At 47.8% G+C, this 21,783-nt stretch overlaps 1 protein-coding gene across 2 annotated transcripts in view; it reads left to right on the top strand.

Annotated features, from left to right (window-relative positions):
* Positions 1-21,783, top strand: part of COL5A1 (collagen type V alpha 1 chain) — a 159,134-nt gene that overhangs the window by 69,973 nt on the left and 67,378 nt on the right. For both annotated transcript variants that reach the window (XM_040606337.1, XM_040606336.1), the window contains exons 5-12: positions 1,602-1,733; positions 3,488-3,634; positions 3,767-4,015; positions 8,235-8,387; positions 8,684-8,740; positions 12,826-12,867; positions 13,137-13,199; positions 20,683-20,757. In XM_040606337.1, coding sequence (XP_040462271.1) covers positions 1,602-1,733; positions 3,488-3,634; positions 3,767-4,015; positions 8,235-8,387; positions 8,684-8,740; positions 12,826-12,867; positions 13,137-13,199; positions 20,683-20,757 — 918 coding nt within the window. The remainder of the gene's footprint in view (positions 1-1,601; positions 1,734-3,487; positions 3,635-3,766; positions 4,016-8,234; positions 8,388-8,683; positions 8,741-12,825; positions 12,868-13,136; positions 13,200-20,682; positions 20,758-21,783) is intronic.

The following is a 21,783-nucleotide window of genomic DNA, read 5'->3' as shown; positions in this document are numbered from 1 at the left end:
TAATGACAGAACTGTTCTACAGATTTATGGGGGGGAAGGAAAGGGAAGGAAAGAGACTATTTCTCTTTCTCAAAATAGAAAATTGAAAACCACTTTGCAGACATTGCTGTTAATTTTTTAAAGGTTATTCACAGGAAACAATGACTAATAAGCTTAAACCAATGCTCAGTTTTAAGTTGTGTAGCATCCGAGAGGTGCTCAGACATTACGGTGAGGTGCTGCAGAGATGGATGTGATAACCTGGAAATCAAGGAGGGAAACCCCAGGTAGCCACAAGCTGAAGCTGTCCCTTGGAGCTAGGTTCCCACAGTCCTTACAACCTCTGTTACCAGTGGATCTCTGCCAAAAGTGTAAACAATGCTGCTTTTTTTTTTTTTTTTTTTTTTTTTTTTTTTGGTGGAGTCGATGGTACATGTTCACACGTTCATGGGAGGCTGAGCTCCCCATGGATCCAGTGGCACTTATGGCTGGACCGTCTGCAGCCTGCATGCACAAAGGCAGATTTGGCCCGTAATTTCAAAAATATCCTTTGGTTTTCCATGGGGCTGTTCACCCGTCTGGCCAGGCTCCATTCAGAGCTTCTGGTTCCCATTACATGCCCAAGTCATCCTCCCAGTTTTGCTGTAATGCTCCTTCCTTTTCCCCTGATGCCTTAGCCATGTTTTTCTATTATTAAATAAGATCTTTTTTCCCCTAATTAAAGTATCAGCTCTAATAATCCAAGTAGTAAACTCTTGTCTTATGCAACTGTCTACTGAGTAAACTGGTTTTTGGTGTTGTGATTAAGCACTGTGGTGGTTCTTTAGGAAACTAAAGCGTGATTTCAGCTCTAACTTCCTTGCTGTATAGTGAGGGGTCTGATAAGCAGCCTTATCGCCTCATGGGCTTGTTCTGCACCTGGTTTTCAATAAACCATTGCAACCCCCCTCCCTCTTTTCTCTTTTTCGGATTATCAGTTGCATTTCTAATCTCTTTCTGTGTCTGCTTCACTGTTGTGGGTGGAAAATTGAGGTGAGGCAGGACATAGAAAGGGCTGGTGGTGGTGATGTCTTTCATGAGTCCAACTGATGGGGTGGGAGAAGCAGAGAAATTTTGAGGCCAATGAACAGCCTTTTGGACTGGAGCTTGTGAAGCTGCATGGGACCAGGCAGGGAAGTGGGGTTTTTTGGTGTGTGTGTTTTTTGGTTTTTTTTTATTGTCCACAGGACACTGCTGATTCAGGGTGTGTAGAGCCCTTTTCTTTTTACTGCACCTGCCTTGCCCAGGGCTGTCAGTGCTGCTGCATTGCAGACGTGGGGGTGACCTCTCCGCAGATGTGGTTATCTTTTGGGAAGGTGCATTTGGGACGGGGTATGAAGGACAGCGCCTTTACACCTCATGGAACAGCCAGAGATAAGCAGCTGCTTGACCCTGCCCTGGACATGGAGGGGTTTTGCCTGGCTCATCTCAGGTGACATGCCCTGGTCAGGGAGGTGGCCCTGCCAAGTGTTTTGCTTTCCATTTCTTGGTGGCGTTTATCCTCTTGACTGCGTTCTCAGGCTGGTGGCTCCACGTGCACCATCCATCATCCCCCTGACACTCTTATCTTCCCTTCTCTGCAGGGTGACATCCAGCAGCTCCTGATCGTGGCAGACCCCCGAGCAGCCTATGACTACTGTGAACACTACAGCCCTGACTGCGACACCGCCATCCCAGACTCCCCCCAGTCCCAGGACCCCAACCAGGATGAATATGTGAGTCCCTTGCAGGGTTTGGGGACGCTTTTGGGGCACCAGGAGCCAGCTCCATATTGCGGTTGGAAACACACTCAGCTTCTTCCTCCTGTTCAGGTTCCCTGCAACTCATCTGTAAGAGCTGAGACAGCTTGGGTTTAGGATTTGCAGGTTTTGGTCTTGGCTCTTGCCTTCGGGAGTTTCCCTTCCTTTCTGCGCTCCTTGCATTTTCAGACTGAAATGAATATTTGCTTGGAGCTCAAAAACTTGTGGGAGAGACAGCCTGAGCTGAGTGTGAAACACTGACCTTCCCTTGCAGGTCGAATCCTATCCAAAACAGGCACTTACTTTTAAATTTCCAACTTTACTATTGAACTTGTAAAAAGATTAAGCAGTTCTTTTTCACCATTCTTTAAAACTACAGGTGTTAAAGAAGGGGGAAACGCTTTTGCCTATGAATTTGACATTGGAATTTCATTTTGGCAGGAATGCTCCTTGCTCATCTGTATAAGCTCTTGTGCTCAGTATCTTTTCTACAAAGAGTTGGCCTCGGACCTTTTCTTTAAAAAAAAAAAGAAAAGAAAGAAAAGAAAAAAACCACCCTGATACAGGATGCCTTTTTATTTCTGCTGCTCAATTAGTCATGTCTGTGTGGCTGATTCCTAGAAGAGCATCACCTGAATTTTACAGACTTTTAAGAGGTCTTAGACTCAGCTCACAGCAATTAGTGTCTGGCACCCTCAGACACTTTTCAGCATCTTGGCTGCTCTCCTGGGCTGATTTGTTGGTCCATGCACATTCTTGCTTTCGGCTGCTCTCAGATCTGCAGGCTCCTGCCGAATGCCCACAAAGCTGTAGTGCTGTCAGCCTGCTCTGGCTTAGCTTTTGGGTTTGTATTAAAAACCTGTGCCTAGCAGAGCTTTGGGGAGCAGAGTGATGCTTATGGATGAGGCACAGCTGCCCAACCCCAGGGAAGTGCCATAACCACTCTGCCAGTGCTTCTGGAGAAACGATAAATAAGTAAAATAAATAGTCTTCGGCGTGGTCAAAAGATGTGGTAGCAGGAAAATAAAATTCTTATTTTGGAGCCAGCACTTCAACAAGGGTTGGCTTGTCTTAGGGCTGTGTTGCTCCGTGTAAGAATAACTCTTCCACATGCCGGCATTGGCTGCCAGTGAGAGCGATGGACCAGCAAAGAAATTTGCCATGCCAGGCTGTAACCAAATGTTTTGTTTGTATTTCATTTTGAAGAATGACTGACGCCTTGTGGAAAATGCTGAAAATATCTTGTTTTCCGAGCCCTCCTGCCTGCAGGCCACGGGCAGATGGGAAGTCACACGGATGCGATTAGTGCAGTTGAATGAGTGAAAATAGCATCCCTGCTTCTCAGAGCAGCTGCACGGTTCCGATGTTTTCTTCCCCTCTCTCGATATGTCAGATGTGTGACCTGGGAGGTCTCAACAGTCTGAGGTTAAAAAAAATATTTTTTTTTTCTTTTTTTATTGTGTTACTGTGGGTGACTGAACTGCTGCAGGGTAGGTCCATCCTCTCTGATAAGGGAGAACGTGCCACAGGACCGAGAGGTGACTGGGAACCTCCTCAGATCACAACCATTGCCAAAGCAGCCCAAAGCCAGCCTCTTGGAGAAGGTTTCATGGAAGCTGGTGAACAAGAGGAAGGGAAAGATTTCACTGCATGGATCTGTATCACAACATGGCCATGCTGACATGAAGTCTAAAAATGTCTGTTTTCTGCTTCTCATCTTCTCTTCGCAGTACACCGACGGGGAGGGAGAAGGTGACACCTACTACTATGAGTACCCCTACTACGAAGACGTTGATGAAGCTGTAAAGCTAGAAGTACCCACCGCCAAACCCAGCGCTCCCGAAGTGGCTGCTGGAGAGAGACCTGAAACCAAGCAGGTACCAGCGTGAGGTCCTGGCAAAGCTGTGGTTGACAAATGGCACCTTTATAGAAGGGGAGGTGGAGGATGATGCAGAATTTTCTTTTATTTTTCCCCCACCCCTGATTCTGGCATTTGATTTCTGCAATAGGACTACCCTGCCCCCACACCATCACCTGATGGAGGGGACCCTGGCAAGCAGGTGAAAGAGGATGCTACGGTGGATGACCCGCTTGTGGATGAGTACAACTATGAAACCATTAATGAAGAGTACTTCACGCCTCTCCCCTATGAAGATGTCAACTACAATGAAGAAGTGGACCCCCAGGGTGGACTCACTGAAAACGCCGTGGAAGCTGAACTCCCCACGAGTACTGTCATCACCTACAATGAGACCGATGTAATTTTAATGAGTGTTTTTTCCTTTCTCTTTGTTTTTTATTAATCCTGGTATGTCATAGCCCTGAGAGCAAAGGAGATGTGGTCATCCATATGGTAAATCTGTAAGTGGTTTGGGCAGCTCTTGGAAGAGGAAGTCTCTTGTAAAATATTTTCACTCCAGATATTTCAGGGTGCGGAACACAGACATTTAGAATCTGGTTAAGGATTATTCCCCTGGAAAAATCTATTCATACTGACATCTGCATTTCCCTGTGTGAAGTGCTTGTCTAACAAAAAGAAAACTGAGGGTGAATGTTAAAATCTAAGTTAAAACATTTTATTTCGAAGCTGTTAATATAAATCCTTTAAATGTTGATTGGATGGAGAACATCAATGTTTTTTATTTTGTCATTCTCATTGAATAGCACCTCTCAGACCATAATTTCTTAAAAAACATTTCAACACTGGGACAAACCCTTAATTTCAAACTACTGCATACACCCAGGGAGAGCCCCTCTGTTTTGTGCACAGATCTTAGAGGTCAGTCCAGATCCCACAGCTGACGTTTCTGTTGGAGCCATTACAGTTTTAGTTACACACACTTTAATATGCTTTAACTGAAATACATCGCACTGAGACTTTTCTAAGGACTTGCCCAGTTCTTGCCTTTTATATTGGTGCTCAAATAGGTCAGTGTTGGTCTTGTCCTTAGATGAGACTGAGATAAATTGTCACCGGGCTGCATGCGGTATAGCTCACCGTGCGGGAAAATACTGCTCCAGACGAGGCAAATTATTTGTTATCCAGGAGCATCATCAGCAAGGGGAGTCGATAGTGGGATGATGTTTCCTGGGAGGTAGGGTGGGAATTGGCAGAGGTTTGGGGTGGTTCCTGAAATGGAGAATGAATTGTGGGGCTGTCAAAACTCAAGGCTTTCAGGGAGGCACTGGAGAGTGGCGGAAGAGACGGCGAAAGTTGGCCAACGTATTTGGAGTTGGACCTGGGAGCCTGAATTGAAAAGGTGTCGGGGAAAGTGTCCAAGCAAAGAGCTGAGCAGCTGGAGTGAGGCAGGAGGAGAGCCAGCCACCCCCAGGGCTGGTGGCGTGGCGGGGATCGAGCCCAGCCAGCTGGGGATTAAAAAAAAATGTGGTGGAGGAGGTTGAGCAGCCCAAAGTGATACACAGAGAGGAACAGAAAAGGCTCCAGTGGATTGAGGAAGTGAATGCCAACCGGAGGGAGCCCATGGATGGGAAACTTTTTTGTTTCCTGACAAAAAGCCAGAAATCTTTGGCCAAGCTTGAACTTTCTAAGAGAGAGGAATTAAAGACTGGATAGAAGGACCTTAAGGAAAAAAAAAATAAAAAAAAGGAAGAGGAAATAAGAGGCTCAAGGGCCACTTTAGTAGTTAGGAAAAGGAAATGGAAGAGGAGGAAAGTTCAGGCAGGGAAACACATGGCGCAGCTTTCTGATGTGAAAGCTCAGCCTCTTCTTGGCAAAGCATCTCGTGGGGAGAGGGCGCAAACTCTGCGCCTGTAGCAGCGCCGGGAGAGCGGGTGTCTAGGGGAGGGCTGCAGGGTTGCTCCAGTGCAGGAGGAGGCTCCAGGGAATCTGTTGGCTGATGAGCAGAGAAAAGGACATGACTTGCCTGGCTGAAGGAGATTCCCATGCACTAAGGCAAAGGCTAATGCAGCGTGACATAGGGAAGACTCCTCAAAAATGCCAGCCAGCCGGACAAATACCCAAGAGGTATTTCAGGTTTACACCTCGGATGTGCGAGCTAAGACCCCTGCTTATTGCTTCATGGGCAATATGAAAGTGGGGATCAGGATCTCATGTGTGTAATTGCCTGTTACTAGAAATAGGGTTTTAGTAGGGGAGAACACAGCCTGCTAAAGTGGTTGGAGAAGTGTAGTTGCTCTTAAAAAAAGGTAAAAAATAAACCAATCTCATCAGTTCTTTGGCTAGTTTAGGAAGCAAAGTAGTGCTTATGGTCATGAGTAAGTGTGGCATAATTTCAAGGGGTCCCGGGTTTCTGCCAGCTGCTGGGAAGGCAGCCAGAGCCCCCACGCTGTTGCAAAGGATACAGGTGTGTGGGAGGGCAGAGGTGGGCTGGGACACTGAGCATCCCCCCAGCAGCCCAGCACTGCTCCCTGTGGGTTGTGGGGTCAAGCAGGACAATGTTGGTCTGGTGCACTTTTAGCACCCCTTCACGGAGCTGTCACAAGATTGGGATGTGCCCGTCGCTGCTGAAGTTTGCCCGTCTGTATTTTGGGAAGACTCTTAATTGCTACAACGGGAATTAAAAGGGGATTTAGTTTCACACAAGTGAAACTTTGTGGAGCCCGTGTGAGAGGTTTTGGAGGTAGGTGTACTCACTGAACTCTCCTGGGCTTGGGTTTCATTATGGCTAATAACTGTGTGATAAATGCCAGTGAAGCAATTCCAAGATTTAGTAGGCAGCAATACTCCCATGAACAAGAGGAGCTGGGGACAGATATATTTTGTTCATTGCCTGCTATTCATCAGGCAGTTTGCTTTACTTGTCCAGATGCATATACCAGGGCTTCGTATCTGCATCGCTTCTCAGAAGGGAAGAGTAAAAAAGGTGATTTAAATGAAGCTGTTACCAACAAAGGAGAGTCACAGTGCTTTGCACACTGATTTTTGGACCTCCTCTTTTCTTTGCGGACGGTTTTCTGATGCAGGTTGCCTTAACAGCATTGTTAAGGAGATTATTTTTATGCTTTTGGTTTGGTTTTTCTCCAAAGCACTTGCAAATCTCAGCATGGAGAACTTTCCTCCCCCTCTGCCCAGTTATTCAAAATACCATATCTGTCCATGCATATTGACTTGGGGGCCTTTAATCAAAATATCAAACCAGACATTTTTGACATTAATTTCAAGAAATGTAATTTGAAGAAAGCTTGCTATGTTATCCTCAAAAGCCTTTCTAGCAAGATAAACAGATTTTAAGGTTTCAAAGTGCAAACCAAGATGAAAGATTTTGAAGAGGATAAAAGATACGTGTGATAGATCTGTTTGAACGGTACAAAGACAAAATAATGCTAACTTTCCAAGTTTTCTGACTGAGTAATTACCAAACCATAATTTCTGCAAAGACCAGCTGGTATTTGCAGAGGTAAAAGAAGATGGGGTAGCAGTGTGATGATTGCCTTAGCACTAGGCTTAGTTTTACTTTAAAACCTCTTGAATTTAAGTGCAGATGCTCACGCTTATGGGTTCTGAGCAGTTTTGGCACAGAAACAAAGTCTGGAAGTGGTGGTGGCGTTTGAGTGACTTTGAATTCATAGTGGTGAGGAGATAATATCTCTGGGAAGCACTGGAAATAAGTCCACTTGTGGATCATTACCTGGATGGGACAGAAACAACAACAAAAAAATCATTAGCACATGTTGTTCTTTACGGTGCTGGTCGGAGCGAAGGATGCCAGGAGACGGTTGCCTGGCAGGCTGCAGAAAACAGAGGGGTATGGAGAGAAGCAAGGAAATTCTGATACTTGTCTCGATGTCCTTGCTTGTGGTCTGTAGCATCTGTTGCTGCAAGGATTCAGAAAGGGTTCAGGGATTAATGCCTCAAGTCTGTAAAAACTTTCTTCGTCTGCTCTTTGGACAAGCACAATCATAAATTGGATCCCAGACTAAACAAACAGGAGGTTTTCGTAGAAGCGAACTCGGATTTTTCCACATTTCTTCCTGTAATCGGATACTCATAATGACACATTGCATTTCTGATGTGCATTTTAAAAGGACTGGAAGTGTGACTTTTTAGGCTTAATAATGCAGTGTCTCTAGTATTGAGCCTGTGAGAGATGGGTAGGGCTTGGAGTCTGAAACTTCCATTCCCTCTTTCTTCAGGCCTTCAGTGTTTGTGGGGTACCCTCCTGACATGAGCTGATGCTTTGTGCTGTGTTTTCTTTTCTTTGTTCAAACTTTTACACTCACAGTGTTGTTTCAGGGGTCAACAGAGAAATTCCAGGGAAAGCCAGGCTGTACACTTTGACGTAAAGATTCTCCCATCCTTCTTGGATGCTATTGGAGAAGACCCTTAGAGGCCACTGGAGGCCTAAAATCTCCAGAATTTAACTTATCTTATGCTTTTTATTTGCACCTATTATTATAAGGCATCCTCACTTTGCAAAAACCGCACCCTTTATATTTCTGAAGTGTGCAGCCTAGAGAGATTTGCAGCCTGACATCTTGCTGCTCTTTTGCTTCCAGGCTGCTCAAGGAGGAGATGACCTGGATAAAGATTTCACCGAGGAAACAATAAAAGAATACGATGGGAATTATTACGATAACTATTACGACCGAACAGTGTCTCCTGATATTGGCCCTGGCATGCCTGCTAACCAGGACACCATATACGAAGGGGTAAGAGTTAATTTTCCATCGAGGGTAAGCCCCATTCAAAGTGTTTGTCTTCCTATGGTTTGTAGCATAGAGATGAGCAATGCCAAAACCCGTGAGAGCATCTCGCTTGGATTCAGCCACCTGCAACACGTGTGTTTTGCACGGGGCGAGGAGGAGGTGCCCTGTTTCTTTCCCACCCGAGCATCAGCAGCGCTTTGGTTGCAGAAGTTGTCCCAGAACCTCCAGTTCCTGCTGGAAGTGGTGATGCTGATGTCCTCTTTGACGGTCTGGCTTTGTCTCACCCTTGTTTGCTACAGATCGGTGGCCCACGGGGTGAGAAAGGACAGAAGGGGGAGCCTGCAATTATTGAGCCGGTAAGGACCATCTGTTTTTTCAGTGGTTTTTCCCTTTTTTGTTTCCCCCCCCCCCCCCCCCCCCCCCCCCCCCGCCAAGATAAAAGGTACAAGGGGTATGTTTGGTATGGTGTGGTGCTCTCAGTGGTACAGCTGGGAGGAAAATTTCCCATGGAAGAATTCCTTGGTTGATTTAAAAACTTTTAATATTAAAATACTGTAATTATTATTTTTTTAAAACTTCAAGAAGTGACCTAAATTATGAAGGAAGTGCAAAATTTCCCATGAAATCTCTCATTTACCAAATAAAACCTAGGCCTTTTAGAACCGAAGCATTTCGGCAGAGAGGGCATGTCTCACCTCTCCAGAGGTTTTGAAGCGCCCCTGGCTCAGCAGCGATGCTGCTCCCACGAGCACCCACAGGCAGCGGCCAGGTCATATCCTGACCTGAACTTGCAGCTTGGGGCTGGCTTTAATTGTGCAACTAATGGGTTCATCTCTGTGGAAATAAAAGGGTTCTCCCTGCACACAGCTGCAGGGGAGAAGAGGTTTGCTCCTGCGCCTGCTCCAGTGTCCCACCAGCTTTCCACTTAATGATGACACAGGGTTTCTTCTGTGTGTCATCATTGTGGAGTGGAAGGAATCTGGCGCTTTTTTTCTTTGTGATTCTGCCCTAGCTTGTTTCTGAGGTTGTTTTTCTTATTAAAGAACAGTTATAAACTGCCTGTGGCCTTTGCAGTCTGCAAAAAAACCTGGGTGCCCAACTGAACACCCCCTGAGGTGAGGATGGAGCCGCTCCCCAGCTTCCCTGGTGGTGGGGGACGGCTGCTGTTGGCTCCAAGGTGCCCGCTGAGCAGAGCAAGAGGCTGTTGGTCCATGGCCATGTGTCTGTCCCTCATGGCGTGGCAGGATGCTGAGGGTCCCATGCCTGCACCTCCCTGGGCTGGAAATGGGGCTTCAGGTCCTTGCAACCACCTTCCCTGAGCCTTGTCCCCGAAGGGCTGAGCGCACGCTCACTGCACACCAGCAACTCAATTAACCTAATTTTCCTTGGCAGAGGGCCAGCGTGGCGCCCAGCATCGCGGCAGCACTTCCCATCACTCGGAAGCCATTATTTTTCTTTTAATTCTTCCTTCCTTCCCTCCTTTGCCCTGACGCTTTTGCAGATAGCAGGGGCGGGGTGGGGGGCAGGGAGAGCTGGGGTGCAGCACTAGGGCTTGAAAGGCCTGAATGAGCACCTTACAAAGGCATTTCCAACCTTTCCTTCCTTCTCTTCCTTTCTGTGTCTTGCTCCCGCTCTGCAAACAAAAGGAAGAGTGAGAGATTTGCTTGTTGGAGGTGTGGGAAGGGCGGAGGGCAGGCGAACCCCACAAAGACGATGGCAGAAACCCAGCCTGCCGTGGCCAGAACCAATCTGAAATGCTACAAAGCGAACAAAATAGTTAAGTTTAATCATCCAGAAAGAATTTGGCTGCCTTTGCTATTTCAAAACACTGGAGCATGTATAGCTTTTGCCAGAAAGTAAACAAGACCAAATGCCGCCTTTTCCCTCTCCGTGCGGTTCTTCTTCAGCAGAGAGAAATTCAGATTTGCTGTGCTGCTTTTTTTTTTTTTTTTTTTTTTTTTAAAAATGGGAGCTGCAGCAAAGGGGGAATAAAAACCAAATGCAGAAGTCATTCTGCTGGATTTTCTCTCCTTTTCGTTCAAACCGTCTGTCCTTCAATCCTTGCTCTGTGCTGACACTTGCTGGAGGCAGCGGGGCAGCACAGGAGCAGGGCAAGGAGGATGCAGCTGGGGTTGGCTGGGACACCCTGCATCCCAGCTCTGGAGCCACCAGGCTGCCTTCGCCTCCTCAAAGACTCTTTGACGGGCGGGGTGTGCGGGGTGGTGGTCAGCGCTTGCACAGCACCTCTGTGCATTGCAGTCAGCTTTTGGGCTGTTTCTGTGATACTGGCTTCGCTTGTGGGTAGCACCTGGGTGTTGATTGACTAGAAGAAGCACCCTGTTTCACCCCCTGGACAGTCCTAAATCCATGGTTTGCTTGCTACCCCAAGGTGATTGCCCTCAGTGGCATCTCCCCACCGGTCCTGGTCCCAGAACCCTCCCACGTTTCCATTGCTCCTGTTGATGAGCAGTCATATAAACAGTGGAGATTTCTTGCCAAGGAGAATCTCCAGCTGTCCCTAAAGCTAGAGCTCAACATAAACCAACAGATAAATATGGGAAGATGCCAAGGATGTTTGCATTGCAAACTGGCTAATTACCCCAACCTCTTCCCCTGTGCGGAGGAGCCTCTGCAGCTGGCCATGGGCAGTGGAGCCGTGGTGCTGTGCGTGCTCAGAGCATGGCACCCAGCAGCCCAGGAGTGTCCTGGGGAGAGACCAGTGTGGGCTCTGGCTCTCTGCACCAGCCCAGCCACAACACCCACGCCAAAATGTCCCGTGGTTGGTCTCAACAAGGATGGAGCCAGCACACAGGGGAGAGGTTTGCTGGGAGCTCTGGGTTTTCCTGTGCGATGTCCTCATCATGTGTCTGAAGAGGGAGCTGGTGCTTAGTGGGTGTCCTGGGGGACACCTCCATCAGCATAGCTCACTGCTTCTCGGTAGGCTCCAACAGCAAACAGCTCATATTTGGGGCAGGTTGGAGGGATGTCATGCAGGGTCGACCCCTAATTCCTCCCCACCTCAGAAGAGAGCAGCGGCTCTGTGGCAGGCAGGCAGGCAGGCAGCAAACCGCTGTCGAATGGGCATGGGGTGAAGTCTGTGACCTAAATTCTTTACTGGTGAAGAACGACTGCGCAGGTGCTTTGGTGATGACAGCACCAAAAAATTTCCCCTAACACATCCAAACGAAGTGGAAGCCAGATTGTAAATGAGGTGGTAATGAGTAGTGTGGACACTGGGGAAAGACAGAAAGTAGTGCTGGCCACGCATTAGCCGTGCAGAAACACGCATCCCACTAATGGAAGCAGGGATGGTCACGGCAGCATGTTTTACTTTTGGGGCAGGACCGCCTGGATTTTCCTTCAGATATTTCAGTTTTGTTCAGTTCAGCCCTGTCTGCTGCCGTGGGGTCAGCTGAGGCTTTTAGCACCAGAGCCTGAGCCCAGGAGAACGGCTAAGGATGACCCGGGACCAGTCCTGGCACTGGCTTCCTCCAGGCTTCTCCCATACGAGCCAGCTGCTTGTCTACAGATTTTCACGGGCTGATTTCACCTCACAGGATAGATGTCCCTGTTTGCTATGGAAGAACTGGGAAGCACTGGGATTGCTTTGGCTTTACCTGGGTGCTGCTGGGGGCGTGGTCACTGCTCCAGAGTTAAAAGGGTAGTTCTCGCTGTGGGGCTTTTCCCAACAGATCGTGCTGATGCCTTCTGGAAAGCATTTGCCATGGGCAAATTTTATTTTATTGGGAGAATTCTTTCCTGCCTCTTACATACCCATGAGGAGGAAGAAAAAAAAAGCAGCTTAGTTCTACTGAGTACATGATAGACTTGATTTAAAGTTATGACAAAATATTTAGATTAAAAGGCATGGAATAACATTATTCTACCATTTTGCCCACACAGTGATTTCCTAGGTACACAAAGTAAATCACAGCATGCAGTCTGCTGGGAAAGTAATTTAAAAAAGAAACCCTTGCAATTTGATTATTAACTTTTTTTTTAAAGTTGCTTGGGTCTAGAAACAGCTTCTTCCTGAAGATGAGCTCTTCCCCTGCTTGGGCACCATCAAGGCTGGACCTACCCCAGGATTTGCTCTTTGGCCAGGAGCTAAGGCAGAAGGGTTGTGTTTGGGAAGGGGACCCTGTGCTGGGACAAGGGTGGGCTTGGTGCTGGGGGAAGGACTGCTTTGCTGCACCCTGTGCAATTCAAATAAATGGTATTTGGCTTTTTGATGGGCAGTGCCCTTTGTGCCTTTGGGAACGGGGACACAGGAGATGTCATCTAGAGGGACTGGAAGCCCTTCAGCTCTGGGATGCCTAGACCTAGCAGCAAGACCTGAAATATTTGAGAACGGATAAAGCATTGGGCTTTCCAGCTCTGTAATCAAAGTGACTTTGAGGATGCTCCTGGCTAATCACCTTTTTTTCTTCCTCTTGCTTAGGGCATGCTGGTGGAAGGTCCGCCCGGTCCCGAAGGCCCAGCAGTAAGTGGCACTTTGTCTGTACCTTGCAGGGAAGGATGTGCGTGGCTCTGGGGTGCTGAGTGCACATGGCAGGGCTCAACACACAGCTGTTCCTGGGCTCTATTGCTTCCATATGCCACGCATGTGCACAGACTGCTTTGGGGTCGGCTTTCTGGTGCAAAAATAAACAGAAAGCTCTAATTCTTTTCCTGCTTCTACAAATATGTTACAAATAATAACACATTTTCCTTTAGCAGCTTATATGTTTTTTTCTGTCTTTTCTATGCTAGGGCCTTCCAGGACCTCCAGGACCAACTGGACCTGTGGGCTTAATGGGTGACCCTGGGGAGAGAGTGAGTACCCATGTTTTTCTCCTTTTTGGCTGAAGGCTTCGGTCCTTTTCTGTGTGCAAAGTGGGACTGTGGGGAGCCCTAAAATACTGCTCATCTTGCAATAGCAATTTCCTCTGGATCAGCCCCAAAAAGAGCTTGTGGGTAGGGTACAGGGCAGACCTTTGCATCCAGGGGCAAAAAGCTGGGGAACAACCACACTAGTCAAATGCAGTAAGCAGTTTTCTCCAGGTAAAAAGCAAGAGTATGGCTAACAAAGCCTCTGCTCTCTATCCGTGCCCTTTGGCATGTGGTTGCTCCTTCCAGTGCAGGAGCTGGGCTGGGGCACTGGGAAAACCAGGATGAGCACAACACACATGAAATAGCCATTGGCACAGTAAAGCAAAGCTCAGCCATAATTCTGCATCCTCATTCCAGCTGATGCCGTGAGTCCTGGCAGGGGGGGTGGTTTTGATTGGGTCGAGGATGGTCCCAGGGTCACACCAGCACCACTGCTGTGGGTCTTTCCTCACCCCCGCTTGGTGTCCCAGACTGCACCTGGTGGGAAGGTGACTCTTGTGCAGCACCTCGCCTTTTCTGTAGGTGGATTATTGGTCTGTACCCGTGAGCACTAGAGACTGATTCATGTGCTTTAGCAGTGCAGTAACTTAGGTTTTGTGTTTGGTTTTGATGGTACTTTAAATCAGTTTTGTCCCTGGCAGCCGCTGCTTTGTGAACTGCTGCCAGCAGAAGCCTCCAGCTTTAGGGTGTCTCATCAGAGGCAGCTGCTCCCAAGCACTTGTGTGGACTGTGACCCCAAATTCCATAGTTTACCACCACAGTTCAGTCAGAGCTGCATATTTATTTGTTACTGTGGAGTCCTCAGCTGGGATCAGAAACGACCTGTGTTTTGGGAGCTGCTGGACTTGAGCCTCGGGTCAGTAAGTGGTGCACAAGCACCATTCGAGTGGCAATCTGTGTACTTGGCAACGCCAAAAATTAAAACCTACTCTCCTCACTCCCCAAGCTGAGCCTTTGAAATGACCCTCATACCAACACGCTCCTCATTTGCCTTTGTCCACCCACCATTCAAGCTTCTTCCCCCTCCCTGGCAGAGGCAGCCAGGTAAGCAGGTACTCATGCCAAGCTGCCTGGGTGGATGGGGACCAGGCTGCACCCTGCGTCCAGTGGGAATTTTGGCCTGATACCTAGGGGGAAATTCCCTGCAGCACAGATGGGCTCTGGCTTTGCACAGAGGCTGAGGTGGGATCAGCCCTGGCTGCCAGAGCAGCTCAGTTTGGGTCTGAAACTAGAGGAGTGCACACAGCACCCTTGAGCGATACTGGTTTGGGTGATGGAGCACCAAAACTGGGGCAGTGTTGGCAGGGAAGAGCTGTTCCTGCCGCGATGCAGCCCGGTGGACCAGCGTGAAGGGCTACGGGCTGGTGCAGCAGCGGCACAGGGCTGTGTGTGTACCAGCAGCAGTCTCGCCTGAGTAAATTCATTGATTTCAGTGGGTTTGCATGAGTAAAACAAACGCAGCTTGGAGCTTGACACTGCTTCAGTGCCTTGGCACATCCTGATGCTGAGTGCCGTCAGATACGCCTTCAGAATAGCTTCTAGCGTACTGCTGTTTCACCTGGGGAATGGGACTCCCAGCAGCCCCAGTGCCAGCCTCTACCTATGGCTCATTTTGGCCTGAGGCATCCCAGCAGTCTCATTAGCAAAAAGGGCAAAAATTGTGCCTACAGGTGGGTTTCCGAAGGCAGGTGTGGTTGGAGGTCTGTTTTTCTAGGATTTCTCTGGAAAGCACAGGAGGGAGGAGAGCAGCGGTGACACAGATGACAGGAGATACCCCTGAACACGCAGAATCCTGCTGCTCTCAGTGCTGTCACCCGCGAATGCAAAACATCTTTCTAAGGAAGGGAGCGCTTATCAGCAAACGCTTCCCTAATCTGATCGCTGAGGTCGTGAGCACCTCTGTTCTTCTGGCAGAGAAGGCAGCCTGCTACCCGTGGCAGGCTCTTGTGCACCACAGCATCCTCCGCTGATCCAGTTGTTTCCAGATGGAGAACCGCATCCTCTTTGCTGGATAAGCTGGGGTGACCCAGGCTCTCTGTGTTTGTAGGGCTTCCAATTCTTCTGGCAGATTTTGGTTGAATTCTGCCCAGACAAGGGGGAAAAAGCCAATGATCAGGTTCGAATGGGGATAGATAAAGAGGTTGTGCTGTTCTGCTGTGTGTCTTAGCACCGCTAATTGCTGTAACTGCTGTTAAGGATTTGTGTTGTGACCTTGCTTATCTTTTATTTTCAAAACCCCTTTTTTTTTAGTCTTAATTAAGCAATCTAAGACCCAGAAAGAATAGGAAGGAGTATTCACTCCATTGCAGAGGATCAGAACAAGATCTCTGCACTACTTAGGATCTCACCTTAGCCTCTTTTTAAATGCCGGAGTGATGCCAGGGGTTTGCCGTGGCTGTCTCTGTGGTCACCATCAGGTGTGCATCAAACCCTCTGGTTTTCATTTCTTCTTACTGCCAGCCTGGCTGCGGGCATGGCAACACCAGCTGAGGCACCCCTGGAAGCCACCAAGCATGGTTATCCACCAGAACACAGGAAGGGATGTATCAAACCATGAAAACACCAATTAGACAGAAAGACTGAATATTTTTCCCAAAGTCCTTCCCGGCCTGGCTCTCTGTATGGTTAAGTTGAGGCTGAGCCGCTGTGCCTTACCTTGCAGAGGTGTTTAAGTTGGTATTTACCCTTCCCTTCTCCCCTCAGCTTTTAAAATCCAGCTGTGTTCCCTTTTCTGGCCGATGTACCCTTGAGCTGTTGTACTTCCCTAGTGCTGCTCTTGCCGTTGCTCCTTTCCCACCCATCCTGGTGGTTCTCCATCCCACCTGCTTGTCAGCAGTAAGCAAGAGATGGGAAAATGCCCCTCTGGGATTTGGTGCTCTTCCAAATTACCATCCCATCGGGATGGGTCTGGGATCCCCTGGGACCTGGCTGTCTTCCTGGGGGACACAGGCAGGAGGGGTGGGATTCCTAGCTTCCCTGCCCGCTGGAGGACCAAGCAACCAGCTGGCTCCAAAGCTACATTACTCACCTCCGAGCCCCATGATGTGCACGTTGGAAAATACAAACACTGAAAGAAATAAAATCATTGCTGGCCTGCACTGGGAAGTGCTGCAGTTTTAAGGTGTACTTGAGGAGATTACTCGGGTGTCGGGGGCATTCCTGTGGCAATGACCCTAACCTGGGTCCTGTATTATTTTTAATTAAGGCTCTTTTTTTTGCCGCCTTGGTCCCTGGGGACTTGGCTAGAGTCCGCTGGCTGCTGCACTTCCCCCCCCCGCCCCCTCACACACACACCCCTCCCCAGAGCATTGCCCCACCTCATTTACACTCCTGCTGTATTTATTGTTTTTTGATGGCACAGTAATAACGTTTCTTGCGGTTGTGACATGATTGAGAACGAGAAACCCTGACTGTGCTCCATCGATCGGGTGCCTGCAAGCTCAGAAAGTCAATACACAGCTGCAGGCTCAGCCCATGGCCGGGAGCCAGAGCCACCGCTCAGAGGTTGGCTTAACCCTTGAGGCACTGAGGTCCTGCTTCCTCTTACACTACACCAGCAGAAGGACCACGCGAGGGCTCTGCATCCTTGGGTGTTGGCCTTCATAGAGGATGGGCGAGCTAGGCAACAGTCTCAGCAGCGGTTTGCATCTTGCAGTGGTCTAAGATTAGTCAAAAGAGCCATGTGGCTTCATGGGGCTCTTGGCGCATCTTCATCCTGCATGGGTGCTACGTGTTGTCCAGCTTGCTCTTCTCCCCGTGACGTGCTGCTTCTGCTCCAAAGAGTTCAGTTGCCTGGCAGGATGGATGCTGACCCCGGTGATGAGGCAGTCTGTATCTTTGCCACTTGTCCAGGCAGATGCAGACGTTTGCTGGCCAGGCTCCCCTTGAATGGCTGTGCAAAGCCAATCAGCAGCAGACACACTGTCCCCGATAATGTTGTTCCACACCCTGCAATGAAAGGCGTAATTTGCATTCTAGCACAGACGGCACATCCTGCTTTTCTGAGCGTCCAGAACAGAGTGTAATACAACATATTATGCATAGAGAAGCAATGAACTTGCAGAGCCAGGAACGGCAACTGTATTAAAATACTCCTTTTCAATTAGAGCAGCTCCTCTTTTAATTTGTTTATTATTAACCCTGCATATAGCTCATGAATTTACATGACACTTATATGTGCACGGTGAGGAACATTTCCTATGCCCGCCTCTGATAGAAAGACTTTCTATTTGCAATCAGGCAGGTGCACTGAATTAATACACCAACAATATTCAGTTATGTTAATATTGGCCAACACTCGTTTAGCTCTGGTTTATTCATCATGTCAGTTTGTTCATTTATCCCAGTTACTTTACGACGCGAAGAAGAGCTTGTGTCACCAGCAGAGCTGCAGAGCAGCCTGTTAGTGGGAGGTTTCAGAGGACTCATCTAGGGGGAGGTGGTTTAGGATGACTCTAGGCAGGTTTCTTTGAGCTGTGGGCAAAAGGAAATATGGCACTTAGGAGACCAGGCAGCTATTTCATGGATATTCCAGACTGGAATGGAGGAAGTGGGAAAACATGCACTTTTGAACGAGATGAGGCGCAGCGTTAGAGCAAACTGCAGCTCTGTCGCTGACCCTGCTGTGTGTTTGGAAATCTGGGGTGTCTGGGTGCTCTGGGCTTGATCAGCACGCCTCTGGGGTAAGGCTGGTCGCAAAGCACTAGCTGTGTCTTCCAAGACCATTCAATCATTGCATCCCAAAGGACTTATTCCCCCTGAGAACAGTTTTGCATCTCGAAAGTCTAAGAGGATCCCTAAAATCCTTACTGGGGTTCTGAAAGGCTTGACATCTTCAGGGACGCCCTTTTTTTTCCATCAGATGTTAAGCAATGCCTTACCTGGAAGACACTAAATACTGTGAGAAAGATCTTCAGTTGCCTAATTTTCTGACCAGGGCTGAAAAAATCAGAAAAATAATCCTAGAGAGAGACACTTAAAACAAATTTTGAGGCTTAATACTGTGGGCTGCTGGGCATTGCTCTGTCTGTTGTTGTCTGCTGCTCAAGGAGCCTGAGCACTAACACCCCGAGGTTTCAGTTTAAACATTCCCTTGAATTATTGCACTAGTGTTTGCACTCAGCATGGCATTTTAGTGCACTGCACCAAATAAAAGCTGAAGTCCCCATCTCTGGCTGCTATATATCAGCAGATCTCTATTTACATAATGAGAGTGCACAGATTTACACCAACTGAGACTCTGGCGTGCTGCATTTCTTAAAGGCATTCATGAATTTAAATTTACAAAGTGCTTTATGGGTTTGATTTGCCTCCATACCATTGCCCCCTGCTGCTGCACCCCACAAGGCAAAGACCTCACACACCCAACCTGAAACAAAAAGAGGCGCTTATGGATAAAAAGATTGCATCAAGGCTTGTCAGGCAGAGTACACACAGAGAGCTAAACAGGCTCATTCCTGATCTGTCATGTGCAGGACCAGAGTTAAAGAAGAGGGAGATGGAGGAACGTTTATTATATAAAATGAGTCTGGCCTAAATTATTTATTGTGCTTCTGCTCCAACAGATGGGACTGCCCTCTGCACCTCATCGGCGGAGTCAGGGACTCCAGTGTTGGCCAGACTAAGTAAACAGCGTGAATGTTAACATCATGAGCTTGTCTTGAAAAATGGATGGGCTGGCGTGTTATGCAGTCTCCCTTCAGTGCTGAGGGAGCTGCTGGGTTGTTGATTTTTTTTCTCTTTTTGCTGATAAATCACTGGCTGCAGTGCTGTCTGCTGCAGCGCTGGGAGCAGCGTTGTTATTCCGGGCCGGTTGCGGTGCAGACCTGGGCTCGGCGGCCGCAGCGCTGCTCTGCCCTGTAATTGCGGAGCGGGTCCGGCCACAGGCCAGCGGAGCGATGCTCTGCCTGTGGCTGGGTGGAGCCCCGGCAGCTCTTCACCCCCACCCTGGTGCTGGGCTCTAATTTAGCGCTTGAAACTTTGGCTTCCATGTTTTGGGTTCCTGTTTAAGAGGGAGACAAATGTTAAATGGAGTGTGGCATAGAGGGGAACGGATGAAGAGGGAGCAAAGAGTTGTGAGAGGTGCCAAGTCATGCGCCAAAATCTTGCTGGAAGACAGTGAGGCAAGGATAACACATCAAATGTCTTGGTTTGGTAGTTTGTTGTTTTTAAATGCTCCATTTTTTTAGCGACTTTGTTGGCTATTTCTCCTTCCCTCCTCCTTTCCCACCTTTATCTACCTCCCTTTGCCTTGTGGGATCAGTGTGCGACTTCCTAGGGCAGCATCTGGCTCCTCTGTGTCTCTGTAGCGTGTCCACGTATGTCTGTGATTTGTGGCAGGGTTTTATTTTTACTTTTGTTTGGCGTTGGCACAGGCTGGAGGGCTTCAGGCAGGTTGAAGAGAGTGAGAACTAACATAGATACTTGTTGCTTGCCCTTCGAAGCACTTTGGTTCTCCGCAGCTGGATTTATTGGCATTTAGTAAATAGGGGACTTTCCAAGTCCTCAAGCTGGAGCTGTTGGACGGGCAGTCCTGCCTGCCTTGCCACGAAATGAGCACCAGGGCTCCTCTTGGCATCACTGGGACTTGAGTGGTGAAGCCTTCAGCTTCTCGAGCTGATGTGAAAATTGCAATTAGGGATGCGCATCGAGTAGTTGGATGTCATCCTCATTTGCATGTAGGATTGCTGGATGGATGTGCACATTTGTGTTAACTTAAACTTTTTGCCAAGTACGCAGTTGGGAATACAAATAATCTATGGGCTGTCTTAGGAAAATTGGCCATATTTGATTATTTATAGCTTCATCAATAGATCTTTTACTGCATGCTTGTTTCTTTAGTACAAGTTAAAGATACACAACGGATGTTAATCAGCACGGCTCCATTGAGATCCTGAGAGTTTTGCTGATTTACAGCCGCTGACAGCATCACTCCATTGTAGATGGAAGTAGCCTCATAGGACTGGGAAAAGAAAAAGACAGAAGGGAGAAAAATGGAATGACCCAGACGACTGAGCATACACAGAAATGTATTTATCTTTCCACATTTCTATCTCACTGACTTGAATTATGAAGTTTCATATACTTTTTTAATAGGTTTTAACAGACCCAACTAAGCATTGATTCCATTAACTTGGAACATTGCAAAGACTTTTATTGCTTGCTCGAAAACTGCATATGGCAGACCCTGGAAATACGGGGGCCAGGATGTAAGAAGAGGGAATTACTTAAGAAAAATCATACGTGCTTACAGATGTGTTTCTACAAAATTTGCCATAGCGTTGGGATGCCTCTGTGCTCGATGCCAGTCAGTCAAGATAGGGGACATTTTGTATTGTGATACGTGCCTTTACAGCCACAACTGCTCAAGTATGGTTGCGACTAAAATGACACTACAGGAGTTTATTTCTATTTATTCTTCTTGTAGGGACCACCTGGTCGCCCAGGTCTTCCAGGAGCAGATGGTTTACCAGGACCACCAGGGACAATGCTTATGTTGCCTGTAAGTACAAATGTAACTAAAAAAACATTTAAATGAATTGGGCCTCTCAGCTTTGCTGCTTCTTAATGACTGTTCTTGCAGAAATCTCCCATCTCTTATACCAAGGACACATTTTCCTTGGCATAAAAGATGAGTCCAGGTAGTTTCCTGTTTAAATTTGCTCTTTGCAAAGTGCTGTAACTTCTTCACTGGTCAAAAGCACATGGCAGGCAGGTTTAAATTTCCATAAATGAAGAATGAGCTTAAGTGTTTCTGACTGGGCATGGTGTTGGAGAGTGAAAGTCATGAAGAAGCAATGGAATACACCTCTAAGGGCCCAGTTTCCAGGCAGACCCCTCCTTCTAGCAGCTCTTCAAAGCAGATGCCAAAATTGTAAGCACCTGAATGAACCGCTCTCTTTTAATGACCAGTGGTTATTTTGCTTTTTTTTTTTTTTTTTTTCCCCTCCTACATGAAGCTAGCAAGTACCAAGTCAGCCTTCTTGGTCCTGGGATGCTAAAGGAATGGTTATTTTTTGTGTCTGCTTTGATGTGAGGAAACCCTATGGAAACCAGCTGCTGAAAATAAGTGGTTAGGTACCAAAGGGAAAGCGTCTTTAGTGAAAAACCGCAAAACTCTTGTATGAGCTCCAAATGGTAGGGTGATACTTGTGTAGGTTTCTGGCAGGGTGCCTAGGACAGCCTGGGCCAAGCGCTCAACATGGAGCTTAGCTGGCCATTACAATACATTTGTTGGCCCCTACAGTAATCAACCGTAGGCCTATAAATTGCATCTCTTTGAATCTGCTTGCCAAGTTCATGTGGTCATATACCTAGCGCCAACCAAGTGGAATGCAGAGGTGAAATGGAGGTGAAAGAGCCGTCCAAGTAGGTTCTGTAGCCTGGAGAGTCCTCCTTGCAAAACCCCAAACACACATGCAATTAAAGGCAGGAGGAGGGGGTGTGTCCTGGGAAGTGGGCTTGTAGCTGGGGGGGTAGAAGAGGCAGAAGAAAACATTAAACTCCTTTCAAGTCTGGGAAAATAAAG

Source organism: Falco naumanni, chromosome 9, assembly GCF_017639655.2.
Source record: "Falco naumanni isolate bFalNau1 chromosome 9, bFalNau1.pat, whole genome shotgun sequence".
In the NCBI taxonomy this organism is placed as follows: Eukaryota; Metazoa; Chordata; class Aves; order Falconiformes; family Falconidae; genus Falco; species Falco naumanni.
The sequence above is the reverse complement of the archived record's forward strand: the minus strand, read 5'-3'. Positions and strand labels throughout refer to the sequence as shown.